The 23,852-nt window shown below is 43.1% G+C and overlaps 1 protein-coding gene across 1 annotated transcript in view; it reads left to right on the forward strand.

Moving 5' to 3' along the window:
• adck1 (aarF domain containing kinase 1) overlaps nucleotides 1–23,852 on the forward strand; it is a 182,512-nt gene that overhangs the window by 90,901 nt on the left and 67,759 nt on the right. Inside the window, exon 4 of the mRNA XM_079694392.1 lies at nucleotides 4,717–4,920. Within this exon, the coding sequence (XP_079550518.1) occupies nucleotides 4,717–4,920 (204 nt within the window). The remainder of the gene's footprint in view (nucleotides 1–4,716; nucleotides 4,921–23,852) is intronic.

Here is a 23,852-nt window from a genome sequence, read left to right on the forward strand (position 1 = left end):
CAGGCCATTTGATCCATTCAGACTTTGTGCTAGAGGCATTAGTCAAACACGGCTTGTGTTTAGTAATTTGTTCAATCTTGGGTCTGACACAGTTGTGTCCATATGACTAAGGTGCTCACCCCCCCTTGGGCTTTTTAAAAATAATGATATTCCTTTTAAGAATGATGTGTGTCCTCCTCTCATAAGACGCAGATTAGTTGAAACCCGTTCTGCCACGATCACCGATATCTGAGCTGCCACTGACTCTCCAGGAGTCAACACACTCTTCACAGTTGTCACCAGTGTGCGATATACCCGTCAATAATTCGGGGGGTCCCCATCTCCTGTTTATTGCGCAATATACCGGTTGAAGATTTCTCAATATGCAGTATGCCTATACAATATTTCATGGATGCAAGCCAAGACAATCAGTAGTCTATAGCAGCGTTTCTCAACCGGGGTGCCGTCTGGCGTCTTCAGGGGTGCCGTCAAATAATTCTATATTCTGACGTTCATATGAATGAATGAATACGCGAGCGTCTGTTTTCGATTCTATGCGAGGAAATGCTTTCCCAGCCAAAATAGAAGATATTTGTGAATAAATGTTTTGAATTATGAATACTGGACATAGTAAGCTTAAAAAGATTTTAGTGACCATTGCAAGTGACAAATAAATAGTATATACAATATATATAATTTGAGAACACCCTCACATTTTGCTGTTAAGGCTTTCAGGGGGGCTCAGGTGTTAATCAGGGGGGTCGAGCTTCCCCGGACCCCCCCATATTTCGCACACTGGTTGTCACAGCCTGTCCTCCTCCAAGTCGATTGATCAGGAGCTTATTACGACCTATACATTACATTACATTTCGCTTGTTAGACGCTTTTATCCAAAGCGACTTCCATACATTCGGTACTGTGGACACTCCCCACAGGAGCAATTTGGGGTGAAGTATCTTGCCCAGGGACACAACGACATGCTGACTGCAGTGGGACTCAAACTTGCTTTCCCCTGATTCGAAGTTCAGCGCATTATCCACTGAGCCACAGCCTCCCTTATAGTCAATTTGCGGGAATTGCAAACGATCCGGAAGGTGGTATATTCACAAATAACCCTCTCTAGAAAATCCTAAATTGTAGAATAGTTTGACCATTGAAATGCTTTTTGATTAGATTTCTAGCGAGAAGTGTATATTGTGTACACTGCTTTTGTGTTTTTCCCATAGAATGGCCAAACTATTCTACAATTTTGGATTTTGGTGCATGCAAGTGTGTTGAGGAAATCTTAATGAAAAATGTATGTGGTCTGGGAAAGGCACTGGAAAGAGCGCCCCCCCCCCCCTACTTTATGACATGGCCTGATTTTGGTGTGGTGGTTGGTGTGAAACTGATGCATATTGGGTTGTCACAGCCTCTTTTCTATTTCTTTATTTGCAGATTTGGAATCAAATATTTATTCTAAATCAAATGTTGCCAATAATTAAATGAAGGTTCCCCCTCCCCATGAAGGCCTGCACATCAGATTGAGCCCAGTATTGAACTGCAGAGTTTGTGCAAGCAGACACACACACACACACACACACACACACACACACACACACACACACACACACACACACACACACACACACACACACACACACACACACACACACACACACACACACACACACACACACACACACACACACACACACACATACACACACACACACAGACACACATACACACACACACACACACACACACACACACACACACACACACACACACACACACACACACACACACACACACACACACACACACACACACACACACACACACACAGACACACATACACACACACACACACACACACACACACACACACACACACACACACAAACACACACACACACACACACACACACACACACACACACACACACACACACACACACACACACACACACACACACACACACACACACACACACACACACACACCTCCAGTGTTTGATTTACTGCACAGTGTAAAGAGGATGAGCCGAAGCACCCAGCGCTCTGAAGCGAGGTGCTGTGTCTCTGTGTCTCTGTGTGTATATGTGTGTCTCTGTGTGTATCTGTGTTTCTGTGTGTCTCTGTGTTGTAACACAAATTAACCTCTGTGTCTAATTTGCTAGCGGTCTATGTAATTGGACGGTGCATATGTGGAGATGGTAGGAGGAGGCCAGTGTCAGCCTATCCCAGAGAAGCATTGGTTTCAGAATGTCAGTGAGCAGCATTGCCATGGTGATGTCATCCTTAAGCTGTGCGCCCGCCTTCATTGGACAAAGCTTACTGATTACTGGAAGAGAGGAAAGAGGAGGAATAATACATCTGGAGATTAGACTACGAGCCACGGGCAAACTGGTACCAGATTCTCATTTTGATCAGCTTCAATACGCATTTGTACAGACACGTCTCTCACGACGATGACTGCATGTGATCGTGTTGTTTGAAGGCAGTTGGCATCAGACTGAGATAGTAATAAAAAAATGATTGATAAGGAATTGTTTATTAAACTGATTTATTATTTTTAAGACCTGTGTAAGGTGCATCGTTACTCGAACACAAGGATGAAAATGGCAGTCATTTCAAACGGAAGGATAACAGCATAGTTTTTATAATGTTAAATGTCTAACAACACTTGATATATATCATTTAATTTAATCTCTTTGGGATGAGAACAGAAAAGCTTTGGCCTGTGTTGTTATCTACAGACACAGTATTTAAAACATCTATCCCTTGATGATAAGATACTTTGCTTTTTTCTAATTATTTTACCTATTGGACCTCCTTGAAACAAAGTAACCAGGCACATGTTCAAACACTCACACTACGAGCACGTGATGCAATAAACTTTGTTTAATGACGAGGAAAACTGGAACATATTTGGTTGATTTGAAGTCAAACTTGTCTTTATTTAAGATTCTGAACATTTCCTTTTTTTATTTCCAGTATTGTGAGATTCAAGATTTAATTCTGTCCTTCTCAAAATTAATAACCTAAGAAGTTTCTTTTTTGTTGCCCATGTCTCCTTATTAAAATATTTGTAGAGGATGCTTTGATGCATTTCATGTTTTGGTTTAGTATATCTAAAAATGCATTGTATAAAAAAAACATGTTTATGTATAATACATCACAAAATAAATGTTCTACCAACTATGTATTAAAGCTTTTCCCATTAAGATAACTGGTCGTATATAGGTGCCTTGATCATTTTTATTAAAAAGGTTCCTGCTGGAGAGGCTCATCTGGTAATCTCTGCTACTGCTGTGTCATCAGGGCCCAGATGACACTCATGTCAAATGGTAACTAGTTGTTATGACAGCTGGCTGTCTCAGGTTGTGTGTGTGTGTGTGTGTGTGTGTGTGTGTGTGTGTGTGTGTGTGTGTGTGTGTGTGTGTGTGTGTGTGTGTGTGTGTGTGTGTGTGTGTGTGTGTGTGTGTGTGTGTGTGTGTGTGTGTGTGTGTGTGTGTGTGTGTGTGTGTGTGTGTGTGTGTGTGTGTGTGTGTGTGTGTGCGTGCGTGCGTGCGTGCGTGCGTGTGATACACAGAGGTTAAGGGGAGCTAATTTCACGGCTTTTTATTTGCAGTGGTCTCAGGAGATGAGCCCCTCTATAAGCATTATCACTTCCAGCTGGTTCTAATGAGACAGAAGGGACAAGGGGCCAACACACACACACACACACACACACACACACACACACACACACACACACACACACACACACACACACACACATTCATCATTTTGGGCCCTTCAACATAATAGTCATTTAATTCTGTTAAATCTGTTCTTTTTTAATAATCTAAGATGTACTCTTTTCAATATAATATGAATGTTTTCAATCTATTACATTTCTATTGTCTCTTTTTTATTATAATTGTATTACTGCTGTATATCTCACTGTCTCAAAACCCCACAACCGGCAGAAGGTTCTAAAAATATTTTGAATGTTAAACTTGGATAAATGTTAAAAGCTTTTCACCTGTTCCTCATGGCTGTAAGTAAACAAGTCAAGCCTGAAATAATGATATGTCCCCAGATTAACTGTATTCTACTCTATATGTATTGTTTAGAATGTTACCATATACAGTATATACAGTTTTATTATACTAGTCATGAAAAAAAAGTTAAACTGCGTTCCTCGTTATGTAAATATTAATGCAGAGGACGTTTGGCCTTCAATTTAGCTATTGCTATTGGTCTACTTGCCCACACACTGTTCTCATCATTACTTTCTCCTGATTTATCTTCTTTAGTGCTGGAACGGAAGTTACAAGAAATCATCAAATCAGTGATCAAAAACTTATTTTCAGATGTTATTATAGTATTAGTAGCCAACAATGGGCCAAAACTGTGTGATGAAGGAATACAGTGAACCTTCAGATCATCATTTGTGACTGCACTATATTAGGATTATTAAATAGACATGTGTTCATGTAATAGACACCAGTGTGATATGAACTATAGTGCACACATCCATCCCTCCAACTGTTCACTGACAACAATTGACTGTACTTCTGGTTCTACAAATTACCATGATCTTCAGTGGGCAGATAACAAAAACGTCTTCAATGCATTAATGGAGGAAGAGGATGAACCCTTACAGACACTGTTTGGCTCCATCCTCAGGCCAAATGTTAAAACTGCTGCATTCTCGAGTCCTTCAATCCTGTTTCTGACTTTAGGCTGTCTTTTCCCCTGCAGGTGCATCTGCGATCGGCAGAACGTCTTCGAGACTTGTGCTGTGCCAACCGGGGGACTTTCATCAAGGTGGGCCAACACCTCGGGGCCCTGGACTACCTGCTGCCTGAGGAGTACACGTCCACCCTGAAGGTGCTCCACAGCCAGGCTCCTCAGAGCAGCATGCAGGAGATCCAGCAGGTCATCAGAGAAGAGCTCGGCAAGGAGGTACGTTTGACTGGGTCATAACTTCATGTACTGTAACTTACTTATTCTTTGATCTCTGTGTTGCTTTGGGTTTATAGTTTTGTTTAAAGGGGTCTGATGGCACAGTTATATGTTGTTCTCTGAAGATAAGGGCATGTGCTGATCCCTGCATGTGTGTGTTGCAGGAAGAAGAAAAAGGGCAAACAACGCTATCTGTCCTAATTTCATTTAATAAGTAGCCGTCCTCTTGATGCCGCCGTTAATGTTGCTTTTAGTGCATGGGGCCACGTCTGCTCTCAAACTAGCAGGCTGTCTCGGTGTGTGTGTGTGTGTGTGTGTGTGTGTGTGTGTGTGTGTGTGTGTGTGTGTGTGTGTGTGTGTGTGTGTGTGTGTGTGTGTGTGTGTGTGTGTGTGTGTGTGTGTGTGTGTGTGTGTGTGTGTGTGTGTGTGTGTGTGTGTGTGTGTGTGTGTGTGTGTGTTAAAGAAAAGGCTTACTTAGTTGACAATATTACATAAGCATGTCTAGGGAAATAGAGCATGTTGCTCCCCCAGAACATAAATGCGGTTTGCTTTGTGCTTTACACCAAAGTAGCTAAACTTTTAATACCTGCCTTTAATGGATATTATGGTGATTGTTGCAAATCACTGATTGTCTTGTTGAGACTGTTTTGTGTAAATGTTGGATTTTTATATAATGGTGCTATATTGAAGATATTCTTTGTGTACCTGAAGGAGATGCTGATCAAATTACAAGTGTCCAGATAGCAACACAAATATTCGAAATTACCCCACAGTCAAGCATGATGAAAGAAAAAAGATGCTGATCCAGGGCCTGCAGATCTTTGTCATGCCGTGATTTGAGCCATGAAGGTTGTGATGGGAGCAGGACACATGACTATATGTATGACGAGCAATGATGACAAAAAATTGGACACTAATAATCACATCAGATAAATTACAGCGACAGCCCATGGAGCTGAATTTTGCACAAATTGGTTCCATAAACAAGTGAATTAACAAACAGACTGTAGCCAATGCCAACAATAAATAAAACCTGTAGATATGTTCCACTACGTTCAGCACCCGGGTCAGTGCACACTAGGGGTTTCACAACTACCAATATTTACTAGTCGACTAGTTTTTCAAAATAGTAGTCGACTAGTCGACTAGTCGTTACGTCATAATAGAGACACACAAAGAGAGGTTTACAACTGTATTTTCTATTGGAACTCATACAGTAACATTAAACACTGCATTTTAATTTGTGTTACATGGCTGAGTAAATAACAAACACTGGACTCACCAAAATCGACAGCAAAAAACTCTTGTTTACATAAATGCCACGTAAATCCAGTGCGCAACAGCGCATTGCGCAACACTTTATTCGCTGTCCTCCACGATAACGTCCACCTTTCCATATTTTTGGTTTGAACACCAACGCATCGACATGTGAGGGAAGGAGGCTTGATCGCTTTCGGGTGACAGTGTTGCCTGCCAGGGAAAAAACCCTCTCACTCGGGGTGCTTGTGGCTGGAATAGCCAGGTAGCTCCTCGAAAGCGGGGGAAGCGGTGCACGTTTTCTGCCCACCACTCCAGTGGATTATCCATTGTGGGGATATGCGGTGTCCGCTGGCAGTAATCCCGTAGCTCATCATCCGCATCACTGTTGCCTCTGTTCAGTGCTGACGCCGGTCCGTTGCTCACTGGTGCTAGCATTACTGCTAGTGCTAGCTGTCGGCAGCGGGTGTTTCATCTTCAGATGGTTGCGCATAGCAGATGCATTTGTATTGTACTTCAATACAGCTGTACACAACTGACACTTCACTGTGGAGTTGGTTACATCTTCGTTGAAGTACTGCCATACATAAGAATGTCGGACGTGTTTTGAAGCATTTTGCAGCACCTCGTTTACCTCCATTTTTTCCACGACTAGTCGACTAGGGCCTACAGCGCCGACTAGTGGTAAAGGTAGTCGACTAGTCGACTAGTCGATTAGTTGGTGAAACCCCTAGTGCACACACGCGCAGCGCTGTCCATGGTCCTGAAACTACAGCTACTCACATTACATGTGTCTTGTCAAGTTATTAGATTGGTTTTTATCTGTCTAAACATGCTTAGAAGGATGGGGCCTGGCCGAAGCAAGACATACTGCATTGTGAAACATTGCAACACTATTGACATCCATTTTCCATTTTAATGGAAGTTAGGGAGTGATGGTACACATACTGTACATGGTCCCAAAAAGTTTAAATAATTGAAAACAGTATAAAGTCTTAACAAGCCCCATGTCATTCAGAGACACTTCTATTTTGTATCGAGATATAGCTTATCTTTCTAAAAGAGGGCAGCACAGTGAATGCCCAACCCCCCCTCCCTTTGGGATTGGCAACAGAATAATGACTCTGATGAGCTCGGAGTCAGTGTGCAACTTCAGTGCCATTCTCTGTTTGGCTTCTTTTTTCACACATGAAGTATGCCTTCTCATGTTCGTTGAATATTCTCAAATGCAAGACGTAACTACTGCCTGCTGTTTTCAGCATTATTTATGTTTACTTATGCATTTCTACTGTTCATGGAATTGGAGAGCTTTGCCCTAGATAAGGCCAAAAGGCTGTAATTTCCCATATAGAGTGAAACTACTGAAAGGCCATGATGATCTGTTTCCATGCCAGATATTACAAGTAGTAGTGGCTAAACCACCACAGCCCGCTTGAACACTATGAGGCTGCGTGCAAAAAGCATTGGTTTCATCAACAACTTCTGTGGAAATGAAATGAGAAACTCCAACTGAGTCTGGGTCAGTCAAGTCAGCAGCACTCGCAGGGTCTGGGTCAGACGGTAGAGTCACACTGTCTGGGTCAGGGTAGTAGAGTCACACTGTCAGGGTCTGTGACGGTTGGTAGAGTCACACTGTCAGGGTCTGGGACGGTTGGTAGAGTCACACTGTCAGGGTCTGAGTCAGATGAGTGAGCATCAATGGCAGGGACTGAGTCAGGTGAGTGAGCATCACTGGCAGGGACTTGGTCAGGTGAGTGAACCTCGTTGAAAGAAACTTGGTCAGGTGAGTTCATGAGCCAGTCCACAGTGTGATCGTAGCCATTTACATTGTCCACATGCACAGAGACTTGACCCCTTCCGCATTGCTCATCCCCATTATCTGAGTTGACAAGCGAAGGCAGGGGTTTCACCCTCGTCCATGGAAAGAAAGTGAACTGGGAGAAGCAGGTTCCGATGTACAACTCTCTCTTTTCCAGATTGGGCATCTCTTATCCTGTACACATTAATCCCAGCCCTCACCGACACAACATCATAGAGTATATAAACCCACTTGTCAGCAAGCTTCCTTTTGCCCCTCTCACCACGGTTAGCCAACAAAACTCGATCACCCACAGCCAGCGGAGAACCCTTGACTTTGCGGTTGTTAAGCAAAGCATGACGGGCTTGCTTATTAAGCCCGTGGTTTTGAGCAATCCGTGAAGCTTCACACAAGTCCCGTCTCAACCGAGAGACAAACTCATTATGGATGATCTCTTTCATCCTGAAGCCCATGCTGGCCAAATATGAGGTAAAACGGGGCAAAGCCGGTTGTCTCATGTATTGTGCAGTTGTAGCAAAAGGTCAGCATCTGCAACACCTGGGGCCACCTGGCTTTCATTGTTGGGGGAAGGGTTCTCAACATATTCCCCAGCGTCCTGTTAAAGCGTTCTGTTATGCCATTACCCATGGGGGGGTAAGGTGTTGTGTGTGACTTTTGCACCCCCGCCACCTCCAAAAGGTCCTTAATTAGTCTGCTCTCAAAGTTGGCACCCTAATCAACCCTGATCTGACAGAAGAAATCATTCCATAACCGGCAAGCGACATGTTTTGCAGACTGACTCCGACATGGGAAAGCATGTCCCATTGTTGAGAAATGGTCAGTGACAACTAGGGTTGCAAAGGGGCGGAAAGTTTCCAGTAAATTTCCGGAAAGTTTCCATCGGAAGTTAAACTGGAGGATTTTGGAAATGTTCGATGCTAAATTAAACAAAAAAACATGACATTTCAACAGATTTTTTTTTATTTTATTGAACAATTATTTGTTTCATTGAAGAACAAAAACAGGAATGTTGAGTTAAATGTTACTCATCCCTCCCAACCCCACTCACCCTTCTCCCTCCAAAAAGTCCCATTAACCCTCTGGAGTCTAAGGGTATTTTCTCGATTTTTAGATGTTTTCTTAAATCACCTTTTAAATGTATTTCTTCGAACATGGCACCCATGTGTTACATATTAAAATGTTCTGGACAATCTCTAGTATTGCTATATATGCAAATTACTCACCTATGAGATAAGTAGCTCAAAAGCTTAACATTTGACATCCGATTTTCAGAAAATCTTCAAAACTCTTGTGAAAACACAAATGTTCTCATGTGATCGAATTGTTTTGGTGTTTTAGATTTGGTTACCAAAGTCTTAGGATTACAAAAGTAGTGAAATATTTGAATTACACTGTATATAAATGTGTTATTCATGTCTAAAATGAAATTTAATAAATTGGAATTCTGAGTAAAACAGCTGTCAATCGCTCTACTTTCACCACAGCAGGGACTAAGATATATCAGGACTGAATAATGACTTCATATTACATAACAAGGTTCATGTGATGTGTAAAAAAAAAAGAATTGGGCATTAGAACATTTTTTTTCAACCAACAATTTATTATAATACCAACAATGTATATAAATATAACTGCAAAATCTCACTATTTACAATATTGAATTTTTTTTTCCTTCAAGCAACTATTCATTATACATACAAATAAAAACAGCAAATACACACTTTTTACAATATTGAACATCAGAACTTTTTTTCCTTCAACCAACTATTCATTATACATACAAATAAAAACAGCAAAAACACACTTGTTAGAATATTGAACACCAGAGCTTTTTTCAATTATTTATAAAAAACACTTTCACTCACCACTCGACCCAACCATGGATAAGCGGGAGAAGATGATGGACTTTGACTCAGATTAAGTCCTCATGCCATGCCTCAAAGCAGTTGCGTTCCAGTGAGACACACAGGGCAACATCACACTGCTTGCACTTCCAAGGTGTGTCCTTTCTCTTGCCTTGGAAGTAGCAATGTTCGCATTTCCTGCGACCTGTGGTGGCCCTGTCGCTTTCTGCCTGGACATCAGCAATGGGCACAGAAAGATGAGCTGCAGGTGCCCGGACAGGAGGTGTATGGACAGGCTTGCCACAGAGCTCAGCACTCAGCTCCTACATGAATGCTCTGTGTGTCATGGGCTTCTTCTGTTGTGACAGACAGACTTCTTTGTACATAATGTAGCTGTCTTTAGTGGCAATGTCCAGGAAATGATAAAACAATCTCCTGTACCAGCGCATGGTCTTGTGCTTTGAAGAGTAGTACTGTATGAGCTGATCTGACAGATCAACTCCACCCTTGTGTGTGTTGTACTCAGCAACAGGTGTGGGACACGGGGTCTCTACTCGGGTCCAGGAGCCATCTCTCTGCTTCTGGCTTCTCTGCACGGCGTTGCCAGAGTATGCTTCATGGAGGGTGGAGCAGACAGCTACTTCCCTGTTGTCCATCCACTTCACAAATACCAGTGGGCCCTCCCTGATCCATCTTATGGAGCCTCTTTTGGATTTTTTTGTCAGGGCGTTAGTCTGTGGCCTTGGGCAGTCCTTGCGGTTCTCTCTGTAGGTCCCACAGGCAGCTAACTTTAGGGCATGGAGAGCCTTGAACAGCTTCGGGCCGGTGTAAAAATTATCCATGTAAATATGGTAACCTGTTCCGAGTTAACTTGCCTGCGCCAGAGACATTACCACATCATACGACAGGCCATGTCCGGAGAGGATGTCACTTTTACCAGTGTAAACAGAAAAGTATATTGTGTAGCCATTCCTCGAATCAGCTATGACGAACAGCTTGAATCCCCACTTGGTTGGTTTGGCCTTCATGTACTGGGTCATTCCAGTCTTAGCCTTGGAGGCAACCATCCTCTCATCCACAGCCAGGTATTTATGGGGATGGTAAAAGGCCTTACACGCAGTCTTGATGGTGTCCATGAGGGGTCTCAATCTGAACAGTCGGTCATGGTGGGGTGTGCCCTTTTTGCTGTCGTTCTGGAAATCCTCATCAGGGTCGCTGAGATGCAAGTTCCAGGATATTGTCCTGTATCTGTCACGTGACATGACCTGTGCTGGCAGAGACACTGACAAAAAATGATCCTTCCTCCAGTAGTCCAATACATTGTCCAGGTTCAGCAGGGCCATGTATAGAAGCAGCCCCATGTATGAATGAAATCCTCTACAGTCAAGTCAGTCCATTTGTAGGTTTTACCCTTTCCCATCTCCTGTGCAGCCCACGTGTTTGTGTTGGTACAGAGTGTCTGTACTGTTAGTGCACTGAAGAACAGTTTGAACAGGTCAAGGGGTTTGTTTGATACTGTTGAGCTGAGCTGTGGCCCGGGTGTGCGAGCAGGTTGAAACCTGGAGACAGGGGGAGCAGTGTCAGGGTCTTCGCCTGTCTTCCAAGACAGTGGAGCTGGCTGCTGTGCAGGTGGGGGTGATGGTGCATGGGCAGCTGGTGGCTGTGTAGGAGCTACGTGTGCTCTACGAGACCTCTTTGCTGCCCGGGTTGATGGTGATGGCTGTGGCTGTGGTGGAGCTGAGTTGTATCTTGACCTCGCCGCAGGCAGAGATGGAGGCAGCTGTCATGATGCTGGTCCGCTAGTCCTTGGTGGGGATGGCAGTGGTGAAGGCCCTTGATCCACGGTAGATCTCGACCTGGTGGCAGGCACAGCTGGAGGCTCCTGGAGAAATGTCATCTGTGGGCCGCTAGGCCCAGGCAGCTGTGAAACCTCTCTGTAAAACAAATACAAATGTGGGACAATAATTATTACGAAGTTCACACACACACACACACACACACACACACACACACACACACACACACACACACACACACACACACACACACACACACACACACACACACACACACACACACACACACACACACACACACACACACACACACACACACACACACACACACACACACACACACACCGTGTATTGTACTCCCCATTACTACATAGTACTCCCCACAAATGGCAGGCACACATATAAATAAATCTATGACAAAGTCTCATCTGTACAGAACAGTATGATCAAATAAAATATATGTCTATAAATGTCTCCATTGTGGGACAAATAAAGGATTATCTCATGCATCTACATGTACACATGTAACCTTACTTATACACACCAACATAACGTTTACACATAAATAACGTTTACACAGAGTAAACGTTTACTAATCAAGAGTCTATTTTGTCCGAAGATAAAATTCATGACGAAAAAAATTAATGGCTGATGAATCGAATTGTTCATTTTCGTGCTCCTCCCCACAAAATGGCAAATGCACATGTAAATAAGTATATGACAGTCTCATCTGTACAGAACAGTACGGTAAAATAATCACAGACACACATGTAAATAAGTCTATGACAAAGTCTCATCTGTACAGAACAGTATGATCAGATAAAATACATGTCTATAAATGTATCCGTTGTGGGACGAATAAAGGATTATTTTAATTCATCTATACATGTAACCTTACTTATACATGCCAAAATAACGTTTACACATAAATAACATTTACACAGAGTAAACGTTTACTAATCAAGAGTCTATTTTGTCCCGAGAAAAAAGTTAATGAGGGGAAAATAAAAAGGTTGATAAATCTATTGTTCATTTTCGCGGTACTCCTCACAAAATGGCAAATGCACAATGGGTTATATTTACACTTACCCATCCTCAAATGGATCCCTGCTGTCCCTGTATTCTTCTTCTTCAGAAGAGTCGAAGACTTCAGTTTCTGATGAGCCATCTTCTTCACTACTGCTCGCGAAAATAAAATCCAGCATGTCCGCAACGGTAAATTTCCTTCTAGCTATTTTCTCTATCTTCTTCACATACTAAAAGACTGAAACTGAAGGGAGACACCTGTTATATGTTTTTGTATTGGTGGGTAGTTCCTTAGATTTCTCGAGTGTCCATTGGTCATTTCAGACCGACATGGCTGCCGGCCGGCCGAGATGTCCTTGACTGACACACAAATCCACCAATCACACACAGTGTAATGCCGAATCAAGCTGCTTTGAGCGGCAATATTGGCTGCTGTGCCCTGGGTACATCTCAAAGGAGATACTCTTGGAAAGCTACGATTCCGCAGATATCTAAATCATCATTCTACTCCTTACAATCGAAAATCTATGATTAAATACGTAAATAAATGTGCATGACTCCAGAGGGTTAAACATGCAAATCTTCCTTCAAGCGATCCTCTGCATTTTTGACCCTTTCAGTCAATGGGCTCTTCCTGGGCCTCATCAACATCCAACTCTGAGTCTTCCTCTTATGTGTCACTGTCCAGCCTTGTTGAGGATAGCTCTGTGTCAGGCTCAAAGAGCCTTAGTTTGCCCGAATTCCAACCAGTTCTTCCACTCTCACATTTGTGAGCCTGTTGCGAACCTTCGTGTGGTCTTAATAGCCATGCAGTAAGCAGTGTGCTATATTCAAGTGTACTTGAATGGCATCTGTTTGTTTTAGTCAAGGTTATGCTAAAATGTACTTTCCCCAACTATATTTAAGTTCCCTATGAAGAGCCAACCTTCAGTTTTGAAAATTCCCAGTTTATTCCCATACATTCCCGTTAATTCCAGTGGAAAATTTCCATCTTTGAAAATTCCCGGAATTTTGCAACCCTAGTGACAACCAATAATCTCAACTGTATTCTTGTCACCAAGTTCAGCGGTCCAAAAGTCAATGCACACCAGTACCATAGGTTCAGATGTGTGAATGCTTTCAAGAGGTGCCCGGGCTTTGGGTTCAAGTGTTTTGCCAACAACACATCTCTCACATCGTCGCACATGGTCATTTATGTCTCTTTCCATGCCACTCCAAGGGACAGTGTTCTTGCATGGCCCTGATGACCAGCATTGTCATGGAGGCCAAGAAGAATCTGAGGCTTGAGATCATCCGGCACAATGAACTGGAAAAGCCTTTGTTCAGTCGATGGCATGTTCTCATTCTGTACAGAAATCCATTTTGGACTTTAACCTCCCAAACTTTGATACAGGGTACTTGTTATATGTTATAGTTTGGATTCCTAAAGCTTTTAGTCTACGTACTTAAGATCAAAGTTGTATGTTGCAAGCTTGGCCACCCACCTTTGTTCACAGGCACCCAAACGTGGTTTTGTCAGAATGTACGAAAGGGGGTTGTTATCTGTCCAAGAGGTGAAGTGTCTCCCTTTCAACCAATGGCTGAATTTGTCGCACACAGCCCACATCAGCGCCAACAACTCCAGCCTGTGTGCTGGATAGTTCATTTGAGACCGGGTCAGCGTCTTACTTGCAAAGGCGACAGGCCGTGCAACTGTCTCACCAGGTGACACTTGTGACAAGACGGCTCCAATACCATCAAAAGAAGCATCAACAGCGAGGATGAAAGGCTCATTGAAGTTCGGGTAAGCTAACGGAACACCATGAGTGAGCTCACTTTACAATGTTTGCAATGATTCCTGACATGCAGGTGTCCAATCATTAGACGTAAGAGCTGCTGGGGCAAAGGACTTTTTCTTGAATTCCTTGCCTTTCTTCGCATGTGATTGAACTTGTCGGTCAGAAATGAGTCTGAAGTCTGAAGTTTGGCCTTTGCAGAGCAATCGGCAATGAAATGCTGATAATAGAAGACCACGCCCAAGAATGACCTGATCTTCTTCCAGGAAGGTGTGACACCATCGCTCTCCATCAACTCAGCCTCACCCATATCAGCAATGGTCTTCACTTTGTCAGGGTCTGTTCTCACCCCATCTGGACAGACAATATGACCCAGAAACTTAACTGAACTCTTCAAGAGATGAAATTTCTTATGGGCCAGCTTGAGTTTGTGATTGTTCAGACGGGAGAACACCATTTCCAGACGTTCAAGAGCCAGCTGTTCATTAGGGGCAAAAACCATCACGATATAGGTAACAGAGTAAGCTGCTGAAGTTTTCCTCTCCGAATATCGACAACATCATCCGCATGAAGGTTGCAGGACTGTTGGACAGGCCTTGAGGCATCCTATACTCATGGAGGCCGAAGAGTGACGAAAAGGCTGTGTACTTCTTGTGCTCCTCATGAAGTGGCACGTTGTAGAACCCAGAAGTCAAGTCCATGGTAGAGAAGAATACATTTCCTCCCAGTGCAGCAAGGGCATCTGCTTGATGAGGCAATGGGTGTGCGTCTTTTACAGTCTTTGCATTGAGCCATCTGAAATCAGTACAAATGCGCAGACTGCCATCCTTCTTCGATACCAAGACCAATGGGGATGCATACTCACTGTGAGATTTCCTGATTATGCCTCTTTCCTCCATCTCATTTAGTGTAGTGCTCAGCTGGTCATACTGGCTTGGTGGAACTTGGCGGTAAGACAAGCAAAACAACCTCTCGTCCACAAGGTGTATTTTGTGGACAAAGTCTGTAGCCTCCCCACAATCCATCTTGTCTCTGGAAAAGATGGACTCATACTTCTCAAGAAGCTGCAAAAGTCTTTATTTCCACTGCTCAGACACCTCTCAACTCTCCAAGTCCAAATATTGTAGCCCCAGCTAGTTTAGAGCGTCCTTTCTTTGTTCGGGGTCTTTGCTGTCGAAGAGCACTTTGAGACACTTGCTATTGACAGAAACCTTTTCAGCTGGGAGCAGCTCTTCAACTGCAAAACATGGGAAGACATCTGCAATCTTACAGTTTCCTCTCAGAGTCACTGGCTCACTGCTTGGGTTAATCAGTTTGAGGGGAACCCACCTGTCACCCCACAGAGGTGTGACAACACGGCCAACCAGCACCAGTGTTAATTTTGTCAACTATGAAAAAAGATTTTTATCAACACCTTTTTTTACATGACTAAGACGAGACGATGACGAGCTAAAAATAGATTCTTGAAAATAAAAACTATGCAAAATGTATATTTATTTTCATTGACGAGACGAGATGGGACGAGGTGTTAATGGTGGACTATCGGACATTGAAAATGCAGGATATTTTCCCCCAAATGTCCGTCTTGTCTGTCAAAATGCATCTTACGTTTCTAACTTGCAATATCATTATTTCCGCTCTCTTCACTCCAGAAGAGCGATCGCTCTGTGTGCGGTGGCACACAGAGATCTGCCGCGGACGGAGCGTTCAGAAGTATAGAGACACTCTACAAGGCTGGATGTGGACAAAGCTCGTTTGCCATTAGTGTTTTCGCGTAAGCGTGTTGACATGAGAAGTCGGTCCAAACAGCTGGCCAAAAGGCATCTTATTCAGTCGGATAAATGCATAATTTTCGACTTCCTTAACTCGTAGCTCTGTTGCCCCAATTACGAGTAACAAGCAGAAAGACTCCACAGCAGTAACTGAGGAGTCACACAGAGTGATGGGGTCTAAGTAACTAAAGGTATTCAATAAATATAGTGGAGTAAAAGTACACCATTTACCTCTGAACTGTAGTGGAGTAGCAGTACTAAGTAGCAAAACATTTAAATACTCTGGTAAAGTAGAAGTATCTCAACATTTTTACTCAAGTACAGTACAATATAATAACGTAATTATATATATTTCATTTATTTTATCATGGAAGGATCACATTGAATATCTGTGCAAAAGGACAAAACAAACAATTTATTTTCTCCGCCGTCTTAGGTCTTTTGGGGCGATCAGAGAAATTATTCTGTTGTTCTTTACATCTGTGATCATGTCTATTCTGCAGTACTGCAATACTACCTGTTACAAATGTTTGTCAGCAGCTTTAAAATCAAAACTGCTCCACCTGTTAAAAATCTGCTCAAAGATTGTTGGTCAACCCTGTCAGAGACTCTATGACTCAGCCTATCATAACAACCTAGTGAGGCTGTCCAACAACATCATCTCTGACCCAAACCATGTTCTGAACACTGAATATGAACTGCTATCTTCTAATCGGAGATACAGGGTCCCACGATTCAATAGTCAGACTGAAGCACTCCTTTGTGCATCAAGTCAATCCTCACAGTAAATACAGAGCTAAATCCCAGATCAAATGCACGCTGAAGGCTCTTGAGCATGTTTTCTCTCACTGATGGTGCTGTTACGTTAAATGTTTGTGTTTCATGTATTGTGTCTGGATACTTGTCTGTTGATGTTGGACATGGAGCTGCTGTGACGCAAGTCAAATTTCAGACTTGATCTGACAAATAAAGTATTATCTTATTGTATCGTAAACAAAACACAAGAGTAATACCAAGCCTCTAAATTAGCACTAAGCGAAAAAATGCTAACGCACTTAGCACAGAACTCACGGTAGAGATATGTTATACTTCATGCTATCTGCACAAACTAGATATCATATGAAATCTGAGATTCCACAGATTCCATTGGTATAAGTTTCATCACTGTGCGACAAAAACTCACGGCAGCGAAAGCCAGGAAAGACAACACACAACTTCACTTTACGGAGCCAAAATGGCAAATAGGTCTTACCTTTGCTGTTTTCTGATCAAAAGTTGTGTTCAAGGGCATTACAACGCAGATCAACGCTGCTGAAGGTTAATCCAATGTCTCTGTGTCACTTTGAAATGATTACTGATAATCCATCATAAGATATATGGCAATACATCTATTTTTCATATAGAGTGTAACATAGCTTCCGGTTTTGGGCAAGCTACGTATGCATCACTCTCACTCCTCAATGGTAATGTTTAGGTGGATTTAGGAACTTCCCCTCGATTCTATTGGCTCTAACGGTTACAAAGAGGACCCAAATCGACCAATGGGTTCCAGATATATGGCAACTACACCCAAATGTACCCAGAGGTGAGTCCGCCTGGACTTTATTTTTCTAAACCTCTCTAAGAAGGTCACATTTCACTTGTTTTGCATCAATCTTGATACAGGGTACTTATTATATGTTATAGTTTGGATCCCTAAAGCTTTGTGTCTACTATCCCATCATTCAAGGACGGTTTTCACTATAAGTAATGGGTTTTGTTTAGACGGAAACTATAATTTACATTTCTTTACTATGTTCAATCCGAATTTACTTTAAAATAAAAACATCTATATTGATTCTGACATGCCTACAGCCAACTCACACGTGTATCATTGCTTTGAGAAAAAAGATTATTAATTTACCCCTTTTATAAGTGAAGATATCAATATATTTGTTCTGGGCATGTCATTTTCGAGGCCTGAAAAACAGGCTCAGGTCTTAACAGGTTAAAAAAACGTTAACGATACCCATCCCTAGATATTACACAAGTGTTAAGAGAGTGAAATGTTGCTTTACGAATTTCAACACCTGATACTGTCACCTTGATTCCAATTTCAGATACCTGTATTTGCCTAACTGAATTAGTTTAAAGAGAGAAAACATTTTGACTAAATCTGGACTAAAACGTTTTGAGTTGTCGTTGACTAAAACTAGACTAAAACTATGACGGATAAAAAGGACTAAAATGTGACTAATAACCATTTTCGCCTAAAAACTTAGACTAAGACTAAATCAAGAATAGCTGCCAAAATTAACACTGACCATCACATTTCTGGGCCTTGATCCTGTCAGGCAGGGGTCCCCCACGCCATTTCTCAGTGTTGGAGAGCAGGGACAAAAATTGGCAACAGTCATCATCTGCATTGTCAACTAGTGTAGCCAGAAGTCTCCAATAATCGTCAGACTTTTTCATCAGATGTATGAGAATCTTGATAGCATTAGGCGCGTTCACACCAAGTACTTTTCCCACAAAGGTTCCTGAGAACTCTTTAGTTCTCATGAACTAAGTACAGATCGCGTTCACACCGGAAATTAGTTCCTGGGGGAGGATTAGGCAAATGAAGCCGCTGACGTCACTTCTTCTTCTTCTGCTTTGGGTTTACTGGCAGGCCGCAAACAACTTCACGGCGTATACCGCCGCCCAAAATCCCCGGCCGGAAGTCCCCGGAGTTAGGTACTGGCTTCAGTAGAAGCTGCTGGGACTCCCAGCTGCTTCTACTGAAGCCTTCCGAGTAAACGGCCAGAACGCCGACACCTCCTCATCTCCACCGCTCCCATGTTTTATTTTGTGTTGTCATAAGTTAGTCTCTCTGCGTTTCTGCGCTGGGCTAATGCTAATGCTAATAATGCAATGCGAGGATAATAAAATGGCGACTTCACAAACGTTTTTGGGAGTTTGACAGGGCGTGGTTTGCATTCCGTCCAGCCAATCAGACACAGGAACCTTTTTTCTCACGAAAGTCCCTGCTCTCTAGCAGGGACTGAAAAGGGGGTAAAAAAGGTTCTCTAGAACTAATTGACTTCCTGGGACTTTTTGGTGTGAACGCAACTAAATCGTAGTTCTCAGGAACCTTTGTGGGAAAAGTACTTGGTGTGAACGTGCCTATTACTCCCAACAATCATGTCGTCTGTTTTTCCAGGGATGACTAGTGTTAGGATGAGCAACTTGAAACCATAGATTGTCACCTCCAAATCATAGACTGCTGTCGGGTAGATATGGTGACCACCGCACCTACAACAACAATGTCATCAGCAGGACTTCTCTTCAAATCAGGGCATTGCTGCAAGAGGCGTGCAGCTGTAGCTTCGCTCCGAGAGCATGACATAGAGCCACTATCAATCAGGGCTATCAATAGAACTCCACTTGCAGCAATAACATTTGTGTAGAACAAGCTGTCGGATTTCTGAAGTTTCTGCGTAATTTGGAAAATTACAGTCTTTCCAGACGGTGCAAAGGAACAAAGAGATTCATACAAAGACTCCAAGTCATCACTGTCACAGCTGGGAGGGTCACTGTCATGATCCACACTGTCCTCCCCGAAGTGCAGACCCATTCGTTTTCCGGCCAGGACAAGTACGCCTAGAATGGTTTGGTGAGTGGCACTGAAAACAGAGTCTATGGTCATGACAGTGGGTGAAAGCAGAGTGAGCAACGTCATGACAAACGTCATGCAGCCCTTCAATCCTTGGACGTCGTGGGCCAGACTGTCTGGCTGGACTCGACTGAACAGGCCTCTGCAGAAGCACCTTCTCCAGCATGCTAATAAGGCGATCCAGGGAAGCAGAGTCTGTAGCGGGTGCTGCACCCTGTTCCCCGGTGGCATGTGTGGCATAGGGGTAGTGTGCTGTGTGTTCACATTTACCTTCTCATCAGTTACCTTACTCATTCTGGATGTCTTTACTGAGTGATACTCATCTAAGATGTCCTGAACTTCATGAGCAGTCCATTTGTCCATTGTCTTGGACCAAAATTTCATAGAAAGCTCAAGGGAGGGACAGTTCCTTATGAACATTCAAGTTACTTCTGCGCCAGGGCTATTGAGCGTCTTGCCCTGCTCCCCAAGACGCTCAATGGCAAGTTCCACAGCACGGTGCAGCCTGAGCCAGTAGTCAAATGCATCCTCCCCTTTCCCAGGCAGTGTGGTGTAAAAGTATGCTAAAGGGAGCAGTGAGCATGGTGCAGAGTCAAAGTGCTTTCTTAGGAGACCATAGATAGCTTCAGGGTCGTGGGTGATGTCTATGTCACTGTTTCTGGTACCAAACCTGACCACGTCTTTTGCTTTGCCTCTGAAATGGGTAAGGATCTCTTCAGCCTGTTCCTCAGGTCTCAGGTTGTTTTTCCTAATGAAAGCCCTCATGAGTTCCTCCCACTCTCTTACCAAATTGAGATCAGAGCTTTCTCCTTTAAAGCATGGGGGATATTTTAACTTTCTGTGGGATACAAGCTGCACGTGAGAGGCACCAAGCACGTTTGAAGTTGACATGTCAACAGTTACTGGTGAGGTGGCAATATTGCTCAGAGGGGCACTAAGAGATGGGCTTAGTTGAGTCATAACGTTCTGTACTACTTTCTGACTAACCTGCTGAAGTACATCTTCCATCTGAATAGCAATCTCATTAGCAAGGGCATCAGGGCTAGGAATAGCAGAGCTTAAAAAACAAGGCTCATGTAAAATGCCTACAGAGGGACTAAGGGAAGGGGCTACATCCCTACTGGCCAAAGTGAACCCTGGTGTACCCTGACTACCCCCCATTACAATACCACGCCCACAAACAGGGGTCTCAAACATAGGATAACCCAACATTCCCCTCCCCCTGCCAAAACCACGAGGGTTGCTAGATTAAAAGTCTTCACGAAAAAATAAAAAAGACAAAGATATTCAAAACACAAATGTCAAGAATAGATCAGTAGCAGAAAAGCAAAACAAAAACAAACAACACATGCTATATATATATACTGCCAAAGTACTGTGTCCACCTGAAAACAAAGAGGAGCAGCAACAGCAAAAACAGTCCCCGGGCCGGGCTGAAGAAATCACCATCCAGCTGGAGAGTCGACGGGTCACGGCACCAATGTGACGATCTGTGTCCTGCTTTGCTGTTGCTTTTTTACAATCCACAGGAGACAGGTTTTATTCTCAGGGATGCAAACTTGTCACCTTTCGGCAAAATTCGCCGTTTTGAATCCAAAATAGGTCGTTTGTGTGATTAATGTAGATCTGCAATAAAAATATTTTTGGGGTATGGGGGGGGTTCTAGGACCCGGAGTAATCTGCGGCCGCGAGCTGTTATGTGCCATCATACATGCATGGTGTTCTTTTTTTATATATTATAATGAAGTGCGAGCTGTGTGCTCGAGTCTTCCTGCCTTTCGGCTCTGCTCATGGATGTATAACGGCCCGTCTACACTACAGGCATCAAAAAATCTTGAAGCTGGGCGTGTCTGAAGCTTGGCGATTTTTTGCGAGATACGCGACCAACAACCAATCACATGAATCTCCCGCCCCCGACATACAAAGCAATAGCAATGTTAAAACGAAGTAAACTGGATATAAACTCTCCAAACAGGCGAAAAACCTACCAGTTTCACCCACTGTCTCTGCCACCTCCCTCCATGCCTGGTTCCTCCGGTTTGTATCCCGGTAAATAGTTCTGGTCGTAAAGAACCGGGTGATTTGCTACCGTAATATCTCGTTTGGAATATGAGGAAATGAACTGCGGTCTGGCTCTCCCAGCTTGCACGCGGTTTGATTGACACTGGCGGGATTTGCATAAACGGGATTTGATTGGCTGATGCCAAGCATCAAGCCTCAAGTTCAACTTTTGATGCCGATAGATGCTCGTGATGCTTGCAAAGCCATGCCATGCTCCCCACAATGCAGTTTGGCGAAGATTAAAAATCTTCTACGTCACCCCATTCAAGTGAATGGGCGAAGCGTTGAAAGCATTTTTCGATGCTTGTAGTGTAGACGGGCCGTAAGGCTCTGCTGCTCCGCGATGATGATCTAGCCCAGGGGTTGGCAACCCGCGGCCCACGGGCAGCATGCGGCCCTTTTAGCCCTCTGCTCTGGCTCCCTTGAGCTTAGACAAAAATAAGAAGGAAATAAAATAAAAGTATTTGTAGGACTATTTATATTTTGTTGTACGGTTGAAAATGTTTCGTATCTTGTATTTTGAGGTGTTACTGTGACACATAAATAAAAAACAAAACGGTTTTAATTAGGTCAACTAAAATATGCGTCACATCCTGCTACGGTCCGGTGCGAGCACCTTTTCTTGGAGGCGCTCGCGCGGGGACCCCCGGCTCGATGAGCGAACTATGGATAAATCAAAGAAAAGTACCGGAGGAACACAGGATTTAATTCTGCGTGGACAGAGTTATATGCTTTCACAGCAAACGAAGCTGGTTTACCGGTATGTTTGATATGTAGAGAGAAGTTGTGAACGGTGCTGCAGCCTTTACGTATCGAGGAACAACAAGGGAGAGGAAGACAGCTGACAATCGTCATAATTAAATGGGGTATGTAATTTATTTCAAAAAACACTTTTTGTTATATTCCATGAAATGCTTTTAACGTCCCGATAGCAATGAATATATTAAATGCTTTGACAATAAATACATACAAAAATGTATCTCTGGAAGCCGTAGCGCTGTAAAAAGCACGACCAATCATTTTAGCCGTCCCGGCTAAAATAACTGGATGGCCTACCTGCCTGTCAGCCTTCCATCTGTGCACAAACTTATCTCGTGGCCTCATTGATGATGCGCGTTCGTGTGTGTTGGAGGAGGGGCTCTGTAGGAAAGTCTGAAGGAAGAGGCCTATTTTTCCCGGTTGTGTATTTTCAAATTCTAGCGCACTCGAGCTGGTTTCTCCAATCTTACCTACCCTACCTTTAACTCTTTTTAGGGTGCAGCTATATGTTTTATTTATTTCAAAGTGGGCCCGTTTTAATGATATTTATTTTTCGTTCAAATGTGCAGAGGACCTCCCAAGTGCTGTGTTTAATTTATTTTAAAATCTCAAATAAGCCTAGTTTGTTTTCCCAATTGCGGCACAACTTGGTGGGCGGTACCCTGGAAAGAAATCTCTGCGTGTGAAATACAAGGTGTGGCGTGTGAGAGCTCTGAAGTAGGCCTGTGTATTATTTGTAATTCTCCTTATAGGAGTTCTTTGTTTCTTGTTAGAGGCTAACAGTTGTATATAATGTAATACATAGCCTAATAAATGCAAAAAAAACTGTAGTTTTTGTCTGATATAACAATAAATACAACTTTATTAGCTATCAAGCTATGAAATATGTTTTGCGGCTCCAGACAAAAAATGTTTTGGGAAAAAGGAGCAAAATGGCTCTTTTGATCAAAAAGGTTGCAGACACCTGGTCTAGCTTCAACAGCTACATTACCTACGGGTGCGTTCGTTAATATTAACTGTGCGGTCCGGAGTCACTGTGGCACAGACTGGACCGCTGGTGAACAGCTGTTAGAACGGGCCGATCAGGTGTTCAGAGTTAGTTAGTAGTTCACAACTTCACATCACGAGTGAAGTTGTGAACTGAAAAGTTTTTCTGTCGCAATATTATCGTTGAGCTGGCTAACTAGCA

The sequence above is a fragment of the Notothenia rossii genome (assembly GCF_949606895.1).
Source record: "Notothenia rossii genome assembly, chromosome: 7".
In the NCBI taxonomy this organism is placed as follows: Eukaryota; Metazoa; Chordata; class Actinopteri; order Perciformes; family Nototheniidae; genus Notothenia; species Notothenia rossii.